This window comes from Oncorhynchus clarkii, chromosome 1 (assembly GCF_045791955.1).
Source record: "Oncorhynchus clarkii lewisi isolate Uvic-CL-2024 chromosome 1, UVic_Ocla_1.0, whole genome shotgun sequence".
Classification (NCBI taxonomy): domain Eukaryota; kingdom Metazoa; phylum Chordata; class Actinopteri; order Salmoniformes; family Salmonidae; genus Oncorhynchus; species Oncorhynchus clarkii.
Genome location: NC_092147.1, coordinates 59,746,854 through 59,763,096, shown reverse-complemented (window position 1 = coordinate 59,763,096; position 16,243 = coordinate 59,746,854). Strand labels below are relative to the sequence as shown.

The following is a 16,243-nucleotide window of genomic DNA, read 5'->3' as shown; positions in this document are numbered from 1 at the left end:
AGCATTGCCTTTAAATTGTTTAACTTGTGTCAAACATTTCAGGTAGCCTTCCACAAGCTTCCCACAATAAATTGGGTGAATTTTGGCCCATTTCTCCTGGCAGAGCTGATGTAACGGAGTCAGGTTTGTAAGGCCTCCTTGCTCGCACACGCTTTTTCAGTTCTGCCCACACATTTTCTATAGGATTGAGGTCAGGGCTTTGTGATGACCACTCCAATACCTTGACTTTGTTGTCCTTAAGCCATTTTGCCACAAATTTGGAAATATGCTTGGGGTCATTGTATAGATACTTTTGGACCCGTTTCCTCCAGCATCTTCACAAGGCCTTTTGCTGTTCTGGGACTGATTTGCACTTTTCGCACCAAAGTACATTCCTCTCTAGGAGACAGAACGCGTCTCCTTCCTGAGCGGTATGACGGCTGCATGGTCCCATGATGTTTATACTTGCGTACTATTGTTTGTACAGATGAACGTGGTACCTTCAGGCGTTCGGAAATTGCTCCCAAGGATGAACCAGGCTTGGTCTTGACTGATTTCTTTTGATTTTCCCATGATGTCAAGCAAAGAGACACTGAGTTTGAAGGTAGGCCTTGAAATACATCCACAGGTACACCTCCAATTGACTCAAATTTCAATTAGCATATCAGAAGCTTCTAAAGCCATGACAATTTTCTGAAATTGAAGCTGTTCAAAGGCACAGTCAATTTAGTGTATGTAAATTTATGACCCGTGGATTAAATGTAAACTTATGTTACAGCGAATTATAAGTGAAATAATCTGTCTGTAAACAATTATTGGGAAAATTACGTGTGCCGTGCACAAAATAGATGTCCTAACCGACTTAACTATAGTTTGTTTAACAAGAAATTTGTGGAGTGGTTGAAAAACGAGTTTTAAATTTGTTTTGATTTAGAATGGACCATTATCATGCACCTGTCTCGAAACATGTCATTTACGCTATTAAATAGCAAATGGAGGACCCTTATCCCGTGGATCATTTAAATGCCAGCCAGGGTAGCCTGTTGTAAAGATAAGCAATGTGCTTAATATTAGGACAGTTGATAAATATAGTAGGCTTAGCCGATAGAAAGCTGATGGGATCCTCTTATAGAGGCCATCACTCTATTTTCTCACACAACTGCATATCCTATAGAAATGTTGCGCAACATGAGCTCTCATGAAGTGTTTGATTAGATTTTCCATTACATTTGCATTGATGTCAGAGTGATTAGAGGGACAATAGAGTGCTGAGTACCAGGCAGTTAGCAAGTTTGTTAGGCTACTATTGACCATCAGAGTTTAGAGAAACCTAATTACTGTCACGTGGAATTTGACTGCCTTCATGACTCGTGACTGCCGGTGTGGCGGTAATACGGTCACCGCAACTGCCCTAGGAACTCGCCTATTTCAGAAACGCTCACTCAACAGTGGTTAGAGAACAGAAAACAGGACCAAAGTACCTAATTCAAAATGCATATCAACATTAGCCCCAAACTGCCTCATTGCATAGCATAAAAGACCCAAATGAGGCCATAGCCAACTCTCAATGCACAGCCACAGATAAAGGTGTCTTCTACGCAAATACATTGCAGAACAACATTTATAATGTGATGCAAGGTTCTGTCATCAGAGGGCACCATTTAGGGGGATAGAGGGCAGCTCCCATACACAACAGAGCAGGCTGTGTTAGTACAGAGAGGCCCATGCTCCCTGGCCTAAAATTACCATCCATTGGTGGATCGAGCCCCAGCTTTTCCTGCTGCTGGATGAGGAGTGGCGAGAGGAGAGCTGGACAGAACAGGGGGAGGGAGGGAGTGCCATGGAGTTGAACACACAACTACCGTATTATATGATTTAGACTCAGTCACACAAGGTTCATCACTTACATACAAGGGAAAGAGAAAAGTACATGTGAAAGATGGTTTATATACAGATATCTGGATTTGATCTGTGAACATGCAGCACTCGTATACCCCAACATTTTCTGGTTCAACAAGAGAAATGGCAGGATCTCTTTCTTGAATTAATCAGTGTTGAATCATTGACTGTACCTGTATCACTAAGTGTGTGTGTGTGTGTGTGACAGAGTGTACACCTCTTTCTGTTGCCGTTCGAGTTCTCTCATTCGGATGTCCCTCGCCTCCGCCCTGGCTACTCTCTTTGCAGCCAGCCTGGCCTCCGCCTGTGGGACAAAACATGAAAAAATTCATTAGTAGGGATGTGCATCTTCCCCTTTAAAAGACGATTTGATATGTATATGGGCTCTGATATGATACAGCAACAATACGTTTTAGTTTGAAACGATTCCGTTTGATAAGAGGAACCGATCAATGCGATTCGGTGAATCACACTAACATTTGTTACATAAACACATTCAAATCTGCTGCTGATGGGAGCTCATGATGTGTGCCTCTGATCTGTCTGAGCTGACTTCTGTTTGTTGGTGTGTGTGCAAATTATGTACATCTAATTGTCTATGGTGTATGTAGGCACCTGAGCTGAGAAATTGGGCAATTGCCCATGTTAGCTTTTTGTACCCCCACTTTTGATGCGAAATCACCATCACCCACTAATTAATTGGTCATTTTTGCAGATTTAAAGTGTTTGAGCTAGTAATGTATCAATATTTATCTTTACATTTTGCTATGACATAGCCAATGAATATATAGCACAACTTTGGATTTCACCCCCATCTCAAAAATCAAACGGTTTAGACTATTTGGAAGTTTTCACAAAGTGAACTTCTACTTTCCTCCCGCGAAGTGCTTGGTAGAAAAAGTGATTGTTATCCTCGTTATGGAATTATCAACTTAACCCTGTATTTCAAAAAATGAGCATATACAATGATTGTAAAGCAAAACTACCAAAATTGTTACTTATGGTGAACCTGAACAATCGAAACAAGGCAGCAGTAAATATGTTGCCCCCACAGGAATGATGCAAGACTCCCCCGGGTTGTTTGGCATACAAAATGACTTATTGATCAATGACTGTCAAAATGGTTACATACTTAAGATTAGGCATTTTCGGGAGGTAGAAAGTAATATGAGCAACAACAAAAAAAAAGTGAAAAAAATAAAATAAAATTGTGAACCAGCAGTTGTAATTTATTTTACCTTTATTTAACTAGGCAAGTCAGTTAATAAATTCTTATTTTCAATGACGACCTAGGAACAGTGGGTTAACTGCCTTGTTCTGGGGCAGAACGACAGATTTTTACCTAGTCAGCTCGGGGATTCGATCTTTCAATCTTGCAACCTTTCGGTTACTAGTCCAACGCTCTAACAACTAGGCTATATATTTTCTGACCGATGCACTTGGATCGGTTTGGGGTCCCATGGACCGATGTACTCACATCTTAACATGCTGACCACACCGCTCGCGCACAAAATGCGCACCAACGAGGTGCTCAAATAGAAGTCGGTTATATTTGTGATGCTGAAAGTGGTGCAAGTCAAATACCCACGTGCCATTTCCTCATTGGTTATACCCATGTGGGTGATTGAAAGATGAACTGAGTTCTGCCGGTCGTCGTGGTAATACTTTGAAAGTAAGATGCCAATCGCCATATAAAGTCCAAAGAAGAAAAAACCTGGAAGGAGGAGAGACGACTAGAAACGACTCAATTGACCGTTTTATGTGTGGATTAATTGTCGGAGTAGAGGACCTTGTGCATTTCAAGTAAAATAACAACTTAACGTTTATTTCCCAGGACAAATTAGCTAGCAACAACAAGCTAGCTAAATAGGACAAATGAGCTAGCAATTGCAAGCTAGCTATCTAAATTGCCATAAATGTTTCATGCTTTTTGACCTGTCCCGAAATTAATATAATTGGTTCAGAGTGTTTTGCTATTACAACCTGCGTGTCGTGATCGCGTTTGGTGTGGGGGGACAAAATCAATTTACAGGCACGTCCGGTTTGAGTACGGTGTTAAACATTTGAACCAATGCGTATCAGTGAATCGTTACATGCCTAGTCATTAGCGCCGACGACCTCCTGGCAGGGGCCCTTACTCTGGGGAAACACCCAATTGTGTGAGAGGTACAAAAATATCCCCAAGGGACAATTTTATTTCACCAGGTAGGCCAGTTGTGAACAAGTTCTCATTTACAACTGTGACCAGGCCAAGCTAAAGCAAAGCAGTGCAACAAAAACAGCACAGAGTTACACATGGGATAAACAAACGTACAGTCAATAACAATAGAAAAATCTGTATACAGCCAAAAAGGTGTTGACTTTTGGGATGACCAGTGAAATATACCTGCTGAAGCGTGTGCTACGGGTGGGTGTTGCTATGGTGACCAGTGAGCTGAGATAAGGCAGAGCTTTATCTAGCAAAGACTTATAGATGACCTGGAGCCAGTGGGTTTGGCAAGGAACATGCAGCGAGGACCAGCCAACGGGAGCATACAGGTCGCAGTGGTGGGTAGTATATGGGGCTTTGGTGACAAAAAGGATGGCACTGTGATAGACGGCATCCAATTTGCTGAGTAGAGTGTTGGAGGCTATTTTGTAAATGACATCGCCGAAGTCAAGAATCACTAGGACAGCCAGTTTTACTAGGGTATGTTTGGCAGCATGAGTGAAGGAGGCAAGAACCCAATACTATGGAGAGAGCAACCCCACCACACAGCACTAATCACCACACACTGGGATATCTGTTTAGGAGGAAAAAGCTTAAAGGAATAGTTCACCCAAATTACAAAATGGCCTATTGGTTGCCTTTCTTACTCTGTAAGCAGTTTATGGACAAGACAGCAATCCATGCTTTGGTTTACCTGGCCACCGCCTCCAAATGCTAACTTTTTAGAAATTGTGGCACAAATCCAATGCAAGTCAATATCCCTTATATTAGCATTTTTTTACGCTTCATGTCCAAATCATCTTAAAGTAGACTTATTGAGCTACAATCAATTCTAGAAACTCAAATAAAACTATTTTTCACATGCGCCGAATACAAGTGTAGACCTTACTGTGAAATGCTTACTTACAAGCCCTTAACCAACAGCGCAGTTCAAGAAGAGTTAAGAAAATATTTACCAAATAAACTAAAGTAAAAAACTAAGTAACAATAATGTGGCTATATACAGGGGGTACCGGTACCGAGTCAGTGTGCGGGGGTACAGGTTAAAGGTAATTTGTACATGTAGGTAGGGGTGAAGTGACTATGCATAGATAATAAAGAGTGAGTAGCAGCAGTGCACAAAACAAATGGGGGGTGGGGGGCAATGTAAATAGTCCGGTGGCCATTTGATCAGCAGGCTTATGGCTTGGGGGTAGAAGCTGTTAAGGAGCCTTTTGGTCCTAGACTTGGCGGTCTGGTACCGATTGCCGTGCGGTAGCAGAGAAAACAGTCTATGTATGACTTGGGTGACTGGAGTCTCTGACATGTCCATTATATAGGTCCTGGATTGCAGGAAGCTTGGCCGTACGCACAACCATCTGTAGTACGCACTACCCTCTGCTGCAGCAGCAGCATCTTGTGGTGCTTTCAACACAACTGGGAACTCTGAAAAATGTGAGGTCAAATCAGGATGTCGGTGATATTCAGGACAGAAAGTCGGAGCTCTATTAAAGACCACAGTTTCCGAGTTGGAATTCCGAGGTGGACTAATTTTCCCAGTCTTCTTGAACTCACTTAAGTAGTAAGATTTCCGAGTTGTTTTGAATGCTGCGTCAAACGACAACGGAAGGCAGGCTTCATCAGCGCGTCACATAACACTTTTCACTGAGCTGGAGGCAGAATGCATTTTGAAAACAGACATAATTGTTTGAAACTTGAACATTTTAATACATATCGTATGTCTTACCTTGCCTCAAAGTAGCCTATTAGATCTCCTCTCTTTCTAAATTTATAATGGCTACTTTCCATTAGATGAAACTGCTTGCATGTGCATTGCCCTTTTGGCAACTGTGTTTTCCCGCTAACTGCATTACTGAACAAACATTCACACGTAGCCTACTGCGTCATTGCATCTACCACTTGCATGTTCTGTTAATATGAATGACCATATTCTAAATGTGACTTCTGTAATTCTGAGCACCATGGGAGGACAACCTAATCAGGTTACGCACCCAAAACATATGGTCCAGTAAATATCTCAAATGTCTGGTAAATTAAAACATTTCCCTAACTGAAACCCTGACTCCAATGCTTCCCACAATTGTGTCAAGTTGGCTGGATGTCCGTTGGGTGGTGGACCAGTCTCGATACACATGGGAAACTGTGGAGCATGAAAAACCCAGCAGTGATGCAGTTCTTGACAAACAGGTGCCACTACTATTAATACGCTTTTCAAAGGCACTCAAATCTTTAGTTTTTCCCATCCATCCACCGAGGGGCACACACAATCCATGTCTCAATTGTCTCAAGGCTTAACACTCCTTTTACCAATCTCCTCCCCTTCATCTACACTGATTGAAGTGGATTTAACAAGTGACACCAATAAGGGATCATATCTTTCACATGGTCAGTCCATTTCATGGAAAGAGCAGATGGTATGCAAGGTAGATGTGCATTTTTAAATGGGTAGCTAGCTACCAATTCTTCGTGGCTATCTAGCCGGTTATCCCTATTGACTTACTATGGACTTACCCATTCACTGAACTTTCTGCCAGCCAGAACAATGGCAATAGAGACTAACCAAGATATACACAAAGCAAAGTTGTACTTCATAACTATCAGCTAGCTTTATGTGAATCATAATCATTTAAAAATTACCTAAATCGAACATTATGCAAGGTAGATCTCAATTCACGGGTAGCTACCATACGATTCTTTGTAGCTACAGTTGAAGTCGGAAGTTTACATACACCTTAGCCAAATACATTTACTCCATTTTTCACAATTCCTGACATTTAATCCTAGTAAAAATGTCCTGTCATAGGTCAGTTGGGATCACCACTTTATATTAAGAATGTGAAATGTCATAATAAGAGGAGGGAGAATGATTGATTTCAGCTTTCATTTCTTTCATCAGAAGTTTACAAACACTCAATTAGTATTTGGTAGCATTGCCTTTTAAAAAATGTACTTGGGTCAAACGTTTCAGGTAGCCTTCCACAGGCTTCCCACAATAAGTTGGGTGAATTTTGGCCCATTCCTCCTGACAGAGCTGGTGTAACTGAGTCAGGTTGGTAGGCCTCCTCCTATAGGATTGAGGTCAGGGCTTCGTAATGGCCACTCCAATACCTTGACTTTGTTGTCCTTAAGCCATTTTGCCACAACTTTGGAAGTATGCTTGGGGTCATTGTCCATTTGGAAGAGCAATTTGCAACCACGCTTTAACTTCCTGACTGATGTCTTCAGATGATGCTTCAACATATCCACATCATTTTCCTACCTCATGATGCCACCTATTTTGTGAAGTACACCAGTCCCTCCTGCAGCAAAGCACCCCCACAACATGAAGCTGCCACCTTCATGCTTCACGGTTGGAATGGTGTCCTTCGGCTTGCAAGCCTCCCCCTTTTTCCTCCAAACATAACGATGGTCATTACGACCAAACAGTTCTATTTTTGTTTCATCAGACCAGGGGACATTTCTCCAAAAAGTACGATCTTCGTCCCCATGTGCAGTTGCAAACCGTAGTTTGGCTTTTTTATGGCGGTTTTGGAGCACTGGCTTCTTCCTTGCTGAGCGGCCTTTCAGGTTATGTCGATATAGGACTTGTTTTACTGTGGATATAGATACTTTTGTACCCGTTTCCTCCAGCATCTTCACAGGGTCCTTTGCTGTTGTTCTGGGATTGATTTGCACTTCTCGCACCAAAGTACATTCATTTCCAGGAGACAGAATGCGTCTACTTCCTGCGCAGTATGACAGTTGCGTGGTCCCATGGTGTTTATACGTGCATACTATTGTTTGTACAGATGAATGTGGTACCTTTAGGTGTTTGGAAATTGCTGCCAAGGATGAAACAGACTTGTGGAGGTCTACAGTTTCTTTTTCCTAAGGTCTTGGCTGATTTATTTTCCCATGATGTCAAGCAAAAAGGCACTGAGTTTGAAGGTAGGCCTTGAAATACATCCACAGGTACACCTCCAATTGACAAAAATTATGTCAATTTATCAGAAGCTTCTAAAGCCATGACATCATTTTCTGGAATTTTCCAAGCTGTTTAAAGGTACAGTCAACTTAGTGTATCTAAACTTCTGACCCCTGGAATTGTGATACAGTGAATAATCTGTCTGTAAACAATTGTTGGAAAAATGACTTGTGTCATGCACAAAGTAGATGTCCTAACCGACTTGCCAAAACTATAGTTTGTTAAATTTGTGGGGTGGTTGAAAAACTAGTTTTAATGACTGCAACCTAAGTGTATGTAAACTTCTGACTTCAACTGTATATGCTTAGCTAACAGTAATAGCTAGCCAGTTAGCTCTATTGACTTATTATGAGCTTGCGATCTACGGTACATAGGCAGGTAAACATGCCTAAATTAACACAGCATGTATTTATTAACGTATCAAGATAAAATATTGTAGTCAGGCTGTACATGTACTCAAGTAATGTCTGAAAGTACAATTTTTTTTATCTGTTACATTTGACCAAATCACTTTAGTTACATAGATTTGTTGTCTTGACCAATGAAATCTATTCAACATAGCTTGTCATCAAAACTCAAGTCTATTGGCTCTCAAAGTTTAAATGAGTGAAATTCATTTAAATGAATGCTATTGAAATTCTGAAATGATTCCAATGTCTTGAGTAATGTTGACCTTTTTATGAAATTGAGCACATTGATAAGATTAGTTCAACTTTGAATAAGACCGCAATTGAAACTGCACAGCCTACCTGTGCTGGAGGACATCTGATGGTACTGGCATACTTAAATAATAAATTAAAGTAAACTCAATTGCACTAAATTGATCTTTTTGTTTTCTGTCACAATTTACCAGAAAGATGTAAAAAAAAATGTGTAACCGGTACTTAAGTAGTTTTCTGACCATATACGTTTTTTATAAACTCTTAAGTAGTTTCTTAAGAGGGTTACGCTGACTTGAGTAAATGTCAATCTAAGCAACAGTACTTTTACTTAAGTACAGATTTTAATTACACTACCCGCCTCTGTTCACAACACAGAATTCTGAAAGTTTCTAATTTCGTCTCCTCTGGTCAATGTAGGTAGTAAGATCTGAACCAGGCTTACTCTCACTGCTTTTGGGTAAAGTTTGTGGAACTTGAAAATTAAGTTGATTAAAACAGGTTTCTTTCTCAAATTAAATGTTCATGACTTTGATTATATTTTTTAGGATGGTCTTCCTCCATAATCATCAGTTACACGATTGTACAATTACCCCGCCAACCCTATTCATCTTACGATGTCTTAAAGTAATTCCAAGTGTTTTGTTTAGAAGTGCAATAAGCTACTGAGATGTTTCCTCTAACATGTTCAAGCTGGAATGCACAATTCAAGATATTTTGATGCAACCTAATCCAGTGATTGTCATGAATTTTGGGTTGACAATTAGGCTACTGTTGACATATATATTACTGTAAAAATAGGGGTCCAGAATTTGTTTATTAATAGAGACTACTGCAATGCTCTACTCTGGCTACCTGGATAAAGCACTAAATACATTTCAGTTACTGCTAAAAACGGCTGCTAGAATCTTGACTAGAACAAAAAGAATGCGATAATCTTACACCAGCGTCTTCCTGTTGAGGTTAGGGCTGATTAAGGTTTTACTGCTAACCTACAAAGCTTGTGCCTACCTACTGTATCTCTCCGAATTTGGTCCTGCCGTACATACCTACATGTACGCTACGGTCACAAGACGCAGGCCTCCTTATCGTCCCTAGAATTTCTACATCTGCGTCATCACACAGTCATCCAGAACAGCTGGTGCTCTCATGCATGCTTCAGTGTTGCTTGCGTCGAAGCGAGCATAAAAGGCATTTAGCTCATCTGGTAGGCTCGCGTCATTGGGCAGCTCACGTCTGGGTTCCCATTTGTAGTCTGTAGTTTTCAAGCCTTGCCACATCAGACGAGCGTCAGAGCCGGTATAGTAGGATTCAATCTTAATTCCGTATTGACGCTTTGCTTGTTTGATGGTTCGTCTGAGGGCATAGTGGGATTTCTTATAAGTGTCCGGTTTAGTCTCCCGCTTCTTGAAAGCAGCAGCTCTAGCCTTTAGCTCGATGCAGATGTTCCCTGTAATCCATGGCTTCTGGTTGGGATGTATACAGTCACTGTGGGGACGACGTCATCAATGCACTTATTGATGAAGCCGATAACTGAGGTGGTGTACTCTTCAATGCCATTGGATGAATCCCGGAACATATTCCAGTCTGTGCTAGAAAAACAGTCCTCTAATGTAGCATCCGCGCCATCTGACCACTTCCGTATTGAACTGGTACTTCCTGCTTTAGTTTTTGCTTGTAAAGCAGGAATCAGGAGGATAGAATTATGGTCAGATTTGCCAAATGGAGGGCGAGGGGAGAGCTTTGTATGCATCTCTGTGTGTGGAGTAAAAGTGGTCTAGGATTTTTTTCTCTGGTTAAACATGTGACATGCTTTGTTAAACTGATTGAAGTTTGCCTGCATTAAAGTCCCTGGCCACTAGGAACGCCGGTTTTAGGTGAGCATTTTCTTCTTTGCTTATGGCCTTATAGAGTTGGTTGAGAGCGGTCTTAGTGCCAGCTTCGTTCTGTGGTGGTAAATAGACGGCTACGAATAATATAGATAGGAACTCTTGGTAGATAGTGTGGTCTACAGCTTATCATAAGGTACTCTACCTCAGGACTTTAATATTAAATATTGCGCACCAGCTGTTATTGACAAATAGACATCTCCATTCCTTGTCTTACCAGAGGTAGCGTCTCTGTTCTGCAGGTGCATGGAAAATCCCGCTAGCTCTATATTGTCTGAATCGTCGTTCAGCCACGTCTTGGTGAAACATAAGATGTTACAGTTTTTAATGTCCCGTTGGTAGGATCATCTTAATTGTAGGTCATCAATTTATTTTCCAATGATTGCACGTTAGCAAGAAGAACGGATGACATTGGGCGTTTACTCGCTTGCCTACGGATTCTCAGAAGGCTGCCCGATCTGCGGGCCTTTCCCTGTGTCTTTCCTTCACACAAAAGGCAGGGGGTCTGGGCCTGTTCCAGTGAAAGCAGGATATCCTTCTCGTCGGACTCGTTAAAGGAAAACGTTTCTTCCAGTCCGTGGTGAGTAATCGCTGTTCTAATGTCCAGAAGTTATTTTCGGTCATAGACGATAACAGCAACATTTCGTACACAAAACGCATGAACAAAATAGCACAACTGGTTGGGAGAATGTAAAACATTAGCCATGTTCGTCGGCGCCATCTTGTCTGTGGTCCTGTATTTTTTAAATCAATTTCAGTTGTGCTTCATTTGCCGTTTGTCTGAATATACTGATGTTTTTTACTGCTAGATTGATGCCTTCTTTACTGTGAGTGGATGTGGTATACAGAATGTTATCTTAGAGTGTTTGGATTCTGGTTGCTTTCTGGTATTCTTCTGTGCTGTTTTGGGACAATCTGTATGAATTTCTGATGCTGATAGCTTACTTTACTGTGAATGTATGGTTGTTTCCATGTCTGTTATTTTGAGGAACAAGGTAATTTTGCTGTGATCAGAGGTGTTAGTGGCTTGACGGTGAATGAGCTGAGATAAATGTCTGTAATCATATAGTCTACTATGCTGTGGCTATCAACCCCCCCTCTCTTGACCTGCATTGCTTGCTGTTTGAAACCCAGTTTTAGGCTGGGTTTCTATATAGCACATCTGTTGATGTAAAAAGGGTCTTATAAATTTGATTCATTCATTCATTCAGGGCCAGTGCACCACCTGAGCAAGTGGAAAATTATAACACATTAGGTTGATGATCTCTAACTCTAAATATAATACCCACTGCTAGTAGCCATGTATTAATCTAACAGTAAATGTAAAGTCCTAAAAAACGACATATGCACTCGCAATGGCCGATGTGCATTTCGCAAGCTCCATATCTCAAAAGCCATATCAGATATCTCGGTTATAAAACAGTGAGCTACTAGCTCAATATTAAGAGATGCAATAAAAGCTGAAATGCTCCCCTCTTCAACAGGGACAACAGTAGTCTCTAAAGTACCCCCCCCCATAATTGCATTTTTAAATGTTAAAACAAACAAAGCATTTTTCGGGGTGCACGTAAGGGGAGACAGTGGTTTGCCCATCACAGCGGGGGGCCACAGCGAAATAGGCTTGGTCGCAAAATGCGACTCAATAATTTGTTGCAGTCTGGAGCCCTGTATACACAGTACACTGAACAAAAATATAAACTCAACATGCAACAATATAAGATTTGACTGAGATTCAGTTCATATAAGGCTCTCGGTCAATTGAAATAAACTCATTAGGCCCTAATCTATGGATTTCACATGACTGGGAATACAGATATGCATCTGTTGGTCACTGATACCTTAATAAAAAAGTGTGGATCAGAAAACCAGTCAGTGTCTAGTGTGACCACCATTTGCCTCATGCAGCGCAAAACTCCTCCTCCGCACGGAGTTGATCAGGCTGTTGATTGTGGCCTATGGAATATTGTCCCACTCCTCAATGGCTGTGTGAACTTGCTGGATGTTGGTGGGAACTGAAACACGCAGTCGAACATGTCGATCCAGAGTATCTCAAACATGGGTGACATGTCTGGGGAGTATGCAGACCATAGAATAATCCCACCGCCACCATGGGGCACTCTATTCACAACATTGACATCAGCAAACCGCTCACCCACACGATCCCTTAAACGTGGTCTGCGGTTGTGAAGCCGGTTGAACGTACTGCCAAATTCTCTAAAACGACATATGGTAGAGAAATTAACATTCAACCCTCTGGCAACAGCTCTGGTGGACATTCTGCAGTCAGCATGCCAATTGCATACTCCCTCCAAAACTTGAGACATCTGTGGCATTGTGTCGTGTGACAAAACTGCACATTTTAGAGTGGCACAAGCTGCACCTATGTAATGATCATGCTGTTTAAACAGCTTCTTGATATACTACACCGTTTAGGTGGATGGATTATCTTGGCAAATGAGAAATGCTCGCTAACAGGGTTGTAAACACATGTGCGCACAACATTTGGAACACCAATCCCCCTCAATGAGCTCATTTATGATAAGGCAATGCCATGTTAGGATAGGATCATGCTAAAAGCGGTGGTTGGCATTACAACGAGCCCTTGCACATTAGGCTACACAACAGCATACAATCTGCACCTCACTCTGCTGCAGGCTATAGAAGTGTGTACTGGTAATCTGCAACACAATGGAGACCAACTCCAAACAAATCAACAGAACAAAATTGTGGAGACCAAATATAAATTATCCTGAGAGACCTGTGACAGAGAGCTACTGTACCACATGCAGTGGTTGACCAGTTTCCACATGAGTCACAGCTCTATAATACTGTCCTTAGTAGAGTGCTTGGGATGCCTCATCCCCAACAACATGTGCTAACCATCAGTTTAGAGAGGCTAATTTAAGGACCTCAAAAAGGGGAAACGCCAGTGGACAAACACAGTGACAAAGAAGAATTTGGGAGGATAAACTAGGCCTTAAGGCTTTTAAACAAAGTTAGATGTGGTGTTGGTTCACCAGTCGCTAAATATGCAATCATTCAATGGCAGTCAATATTTTTTCAATCAACATGCATGCAGGAAGGCAGATGCATATATCTCTACAAGCACAGCAATGGATTTGAAAGATGACATAGGTAGTCTACTCTGGAGGGGTGAAAGCATATCCCAATTTCACTTCATTTACCCCAGAGGTAGAGGGGGAACGGGGTTAATTTTGCAAAGCGCCTCAGCAGCAGTGGCTAATTTAAGTAGACCATGCTCCCGCCACCCCCCAAGGAGGCCCATAATATGTATGTGTGAGTGTGAGAGAGAGAGACACACCAGCTTCTCCTGACTGACTACTCTGCTATGACAACACCACCACCATATACAAACACCATATCAGAAAAACACTTATCTTCAACAAAAATATGCTGCATCAATGGTATGGTGTATGCTACAGAGTATCTCCTTGCAAACAAACAGTCAACATTCCAGCCAGTGCTTATCTGTGGTGCCAGAATGGGCCACCAGTAGGTCTATTCCTGTTGAGTGGGAAAAAAATAGCATTGGGGGAAAAAAAAAACATGCCTTTGTTGTGCAAACATGCATGCCATGTGGGACGTTTTCCTTAATCAAATGTCTCCGAGTGGTTCACCCACAGTGCATCTGTCAGAAGTCTTCAGCCATCTCTGGAGATTTCCACTCTCGATTAGGGTCGGTGAACTCACCCTTTGGTCATAAGCCTCTCGATATTTTCTATTGACTAATCATGCGGATGGTCTGTCTCTCTCTAAACAGCTGCTGTCTATGACAGCTTTGCGAGCAGAGTGGCACAACCATCACATTGAGGTTTATGTGACTATGAGCACTGCAAGCCAACTAAAATTGTTTCAATGCTTTGGCTTAAACTGTCAGATTCTAATTGGACCTTCCTCTAAGAAAACAAAATGGTGGGATTCAAAGTAAAAATTAGGCCGTATTTTTGCACTGTTAAAATGGATTAGTGAGGCTAATAGACTAGTGTGTGTGTACCGTTTTCCACAAGCACATGGAGTTGCCAGCTAAATAGGAAAAGTAGCCAGACAGGCTCCCCTCGTGTTAAGACATTTTTGAAGAACAAATTCTATTTTGGTGGCCTCTGGTACATTCTAATGCCTTGATTCCAATTAAGTTCTTGGTCCATACGTGTTAATAAAAGAGATAGCACGACATCAGTTAATTTACTGAAATAATTAACAAGTGTTTGCAACACTTTGTGAATAGCAGTATGTAATTTATTCCCCCCAAAAATATTTGTTTAGCATCTGACCCACAGATGTCTTATTAATAACCCTATTCACTCATTGGAATTGTCCTATATAGGCCTAAATTGAATTGTTTCTTACAGCAGAAATACAAAAAGCATATTCTTAATAAGCATTGTAGCAATTGAAAGGGAACAGTTTGGAGATGGGATTTTTTTTAAATTTTTTATACCAAGGTTGAGTACACAACAGTTCACCTGACAAGACAATCCAGACAGTGTTGAATCCAGACTGGTGCATTTTAAATTTACTGTACTTTTCACCGCATTGGTTAACAAAATCTGAAAATTCTCCAGATATATTCAGTAACAATAGACAAATGTGCTTTTCTTTCAAAAACAAGGACATTTCTAAGTGACCCCAAACTTTTGAACAGTACTGTGGCTTCCGGGTTAAGTGGGCATTGTGTCAAGAAGCAGTGTGGCTTGGTTGGATTGTGTGCACGGCTCTCGACCTTCGCCTCTCCTGAGTCTGTATGGGAGTTGCAGAAATGAGACAAGACTAACTACCAATTGGATACCATGAAATTGGGGAGAAAAAAGGGGGTAAAAAAAATAAGAGTTGATCAGGCTGTTGATTATGGCTTGTGGAATGTTGTCCCACTCCTCTTCAATGGCTGTGCGAAGTTGCTGGATTTTGGTGGGAACTGGAACACACTGTTGTACACGGTGATCCAGAACATCAAACATCCCAAACATCAATGGGTTACATGTCTGGTGAGTATGCAGGCCATTTAACAGCACATTTTATATTAAATAACCTAACCGACAAAATTGGTTGTCACTCAACTAATAAAGCCTAATACTGTGCAAGCCATTTTACAAACTTTTGAAGCTGGCTACGGATATTGCCTGGGTTTATTTGGTATGCAAAATGACTTGTAGATCTATGACTGTCAGCATAATTACATGCTTAGTTCGACACTGAAGGAGAGGACGCAGTTGTCACAAAATATTAGGCATTTTTGGGAAGGTAGAAAAAGTCATTTGATCGGTTTGCGGACCCACTAACCGATGCACTCAAATCTTAAAAACATTTGAACCTGGGCCCGATGCATACCGTGAAACGCTACATCCATACTGTACATGAAACAGTGACCATAAACATTGACACTGTAAATTACATGAGTTTTATGATATGGAAATGTGAAGTGTTTGTGAATTTGGAGTTCACCTGCGGTAAATTCAAATGATTGGACATGATTTGAAAAGGCACACACTTTATAATGGTCCCACAGTTGACAGTGCATGTCTGGAGATCTGGAGAAGGGTACCAAACAAAATTATACAGCATTAAAGATCCGAGAACACAGTGGCCTCCATCATGGAAGAAGTTTGGAACCACCAAGACTCTTCCT

The 16,243-nt window shown here is 41.3% G+C and overlaps 1 protein-coding gene across 12 annotated transcripts in view; it reads right to left on the bottom strand.

The window, feature by feature from the left end:
* LOC139409304 (leucine rich repeat (in FLII) interacting protein 2) overlaps nucleotides 1–16,243 on the bottom strand; it is a 54,141-nt gene that overhangs the window by 26,441 nt on the left and 11,457 nt on the right. For 6 of the 12 annotated variants that reach the window (XM_071154256.1, XM_071154274.1, XM_071154248.1 and 3 more), the window contains exons 3-4: nucleotides 2,096–2,182; nucleotides 1,726–1,788 (exon numbers count right to left, since the gene is read on the bottom strand). In XM_071154256.1, coding sequence (XP_071010357.1) covers nucleotides 1,726–1,788; nucleotides 2,096–2,182 — 150 coding nt within the window. The remainder of the gene's footprint in view (nucleotides 1–1,725; nucleotides 1,789–2,095; nucleotides 2,183–16,243) is intronic. The other 6 variants (XM_071154328.1, XM_071154346.1, XM_071154318.1 and 3 more) reach the window with 1 other exon arrangement.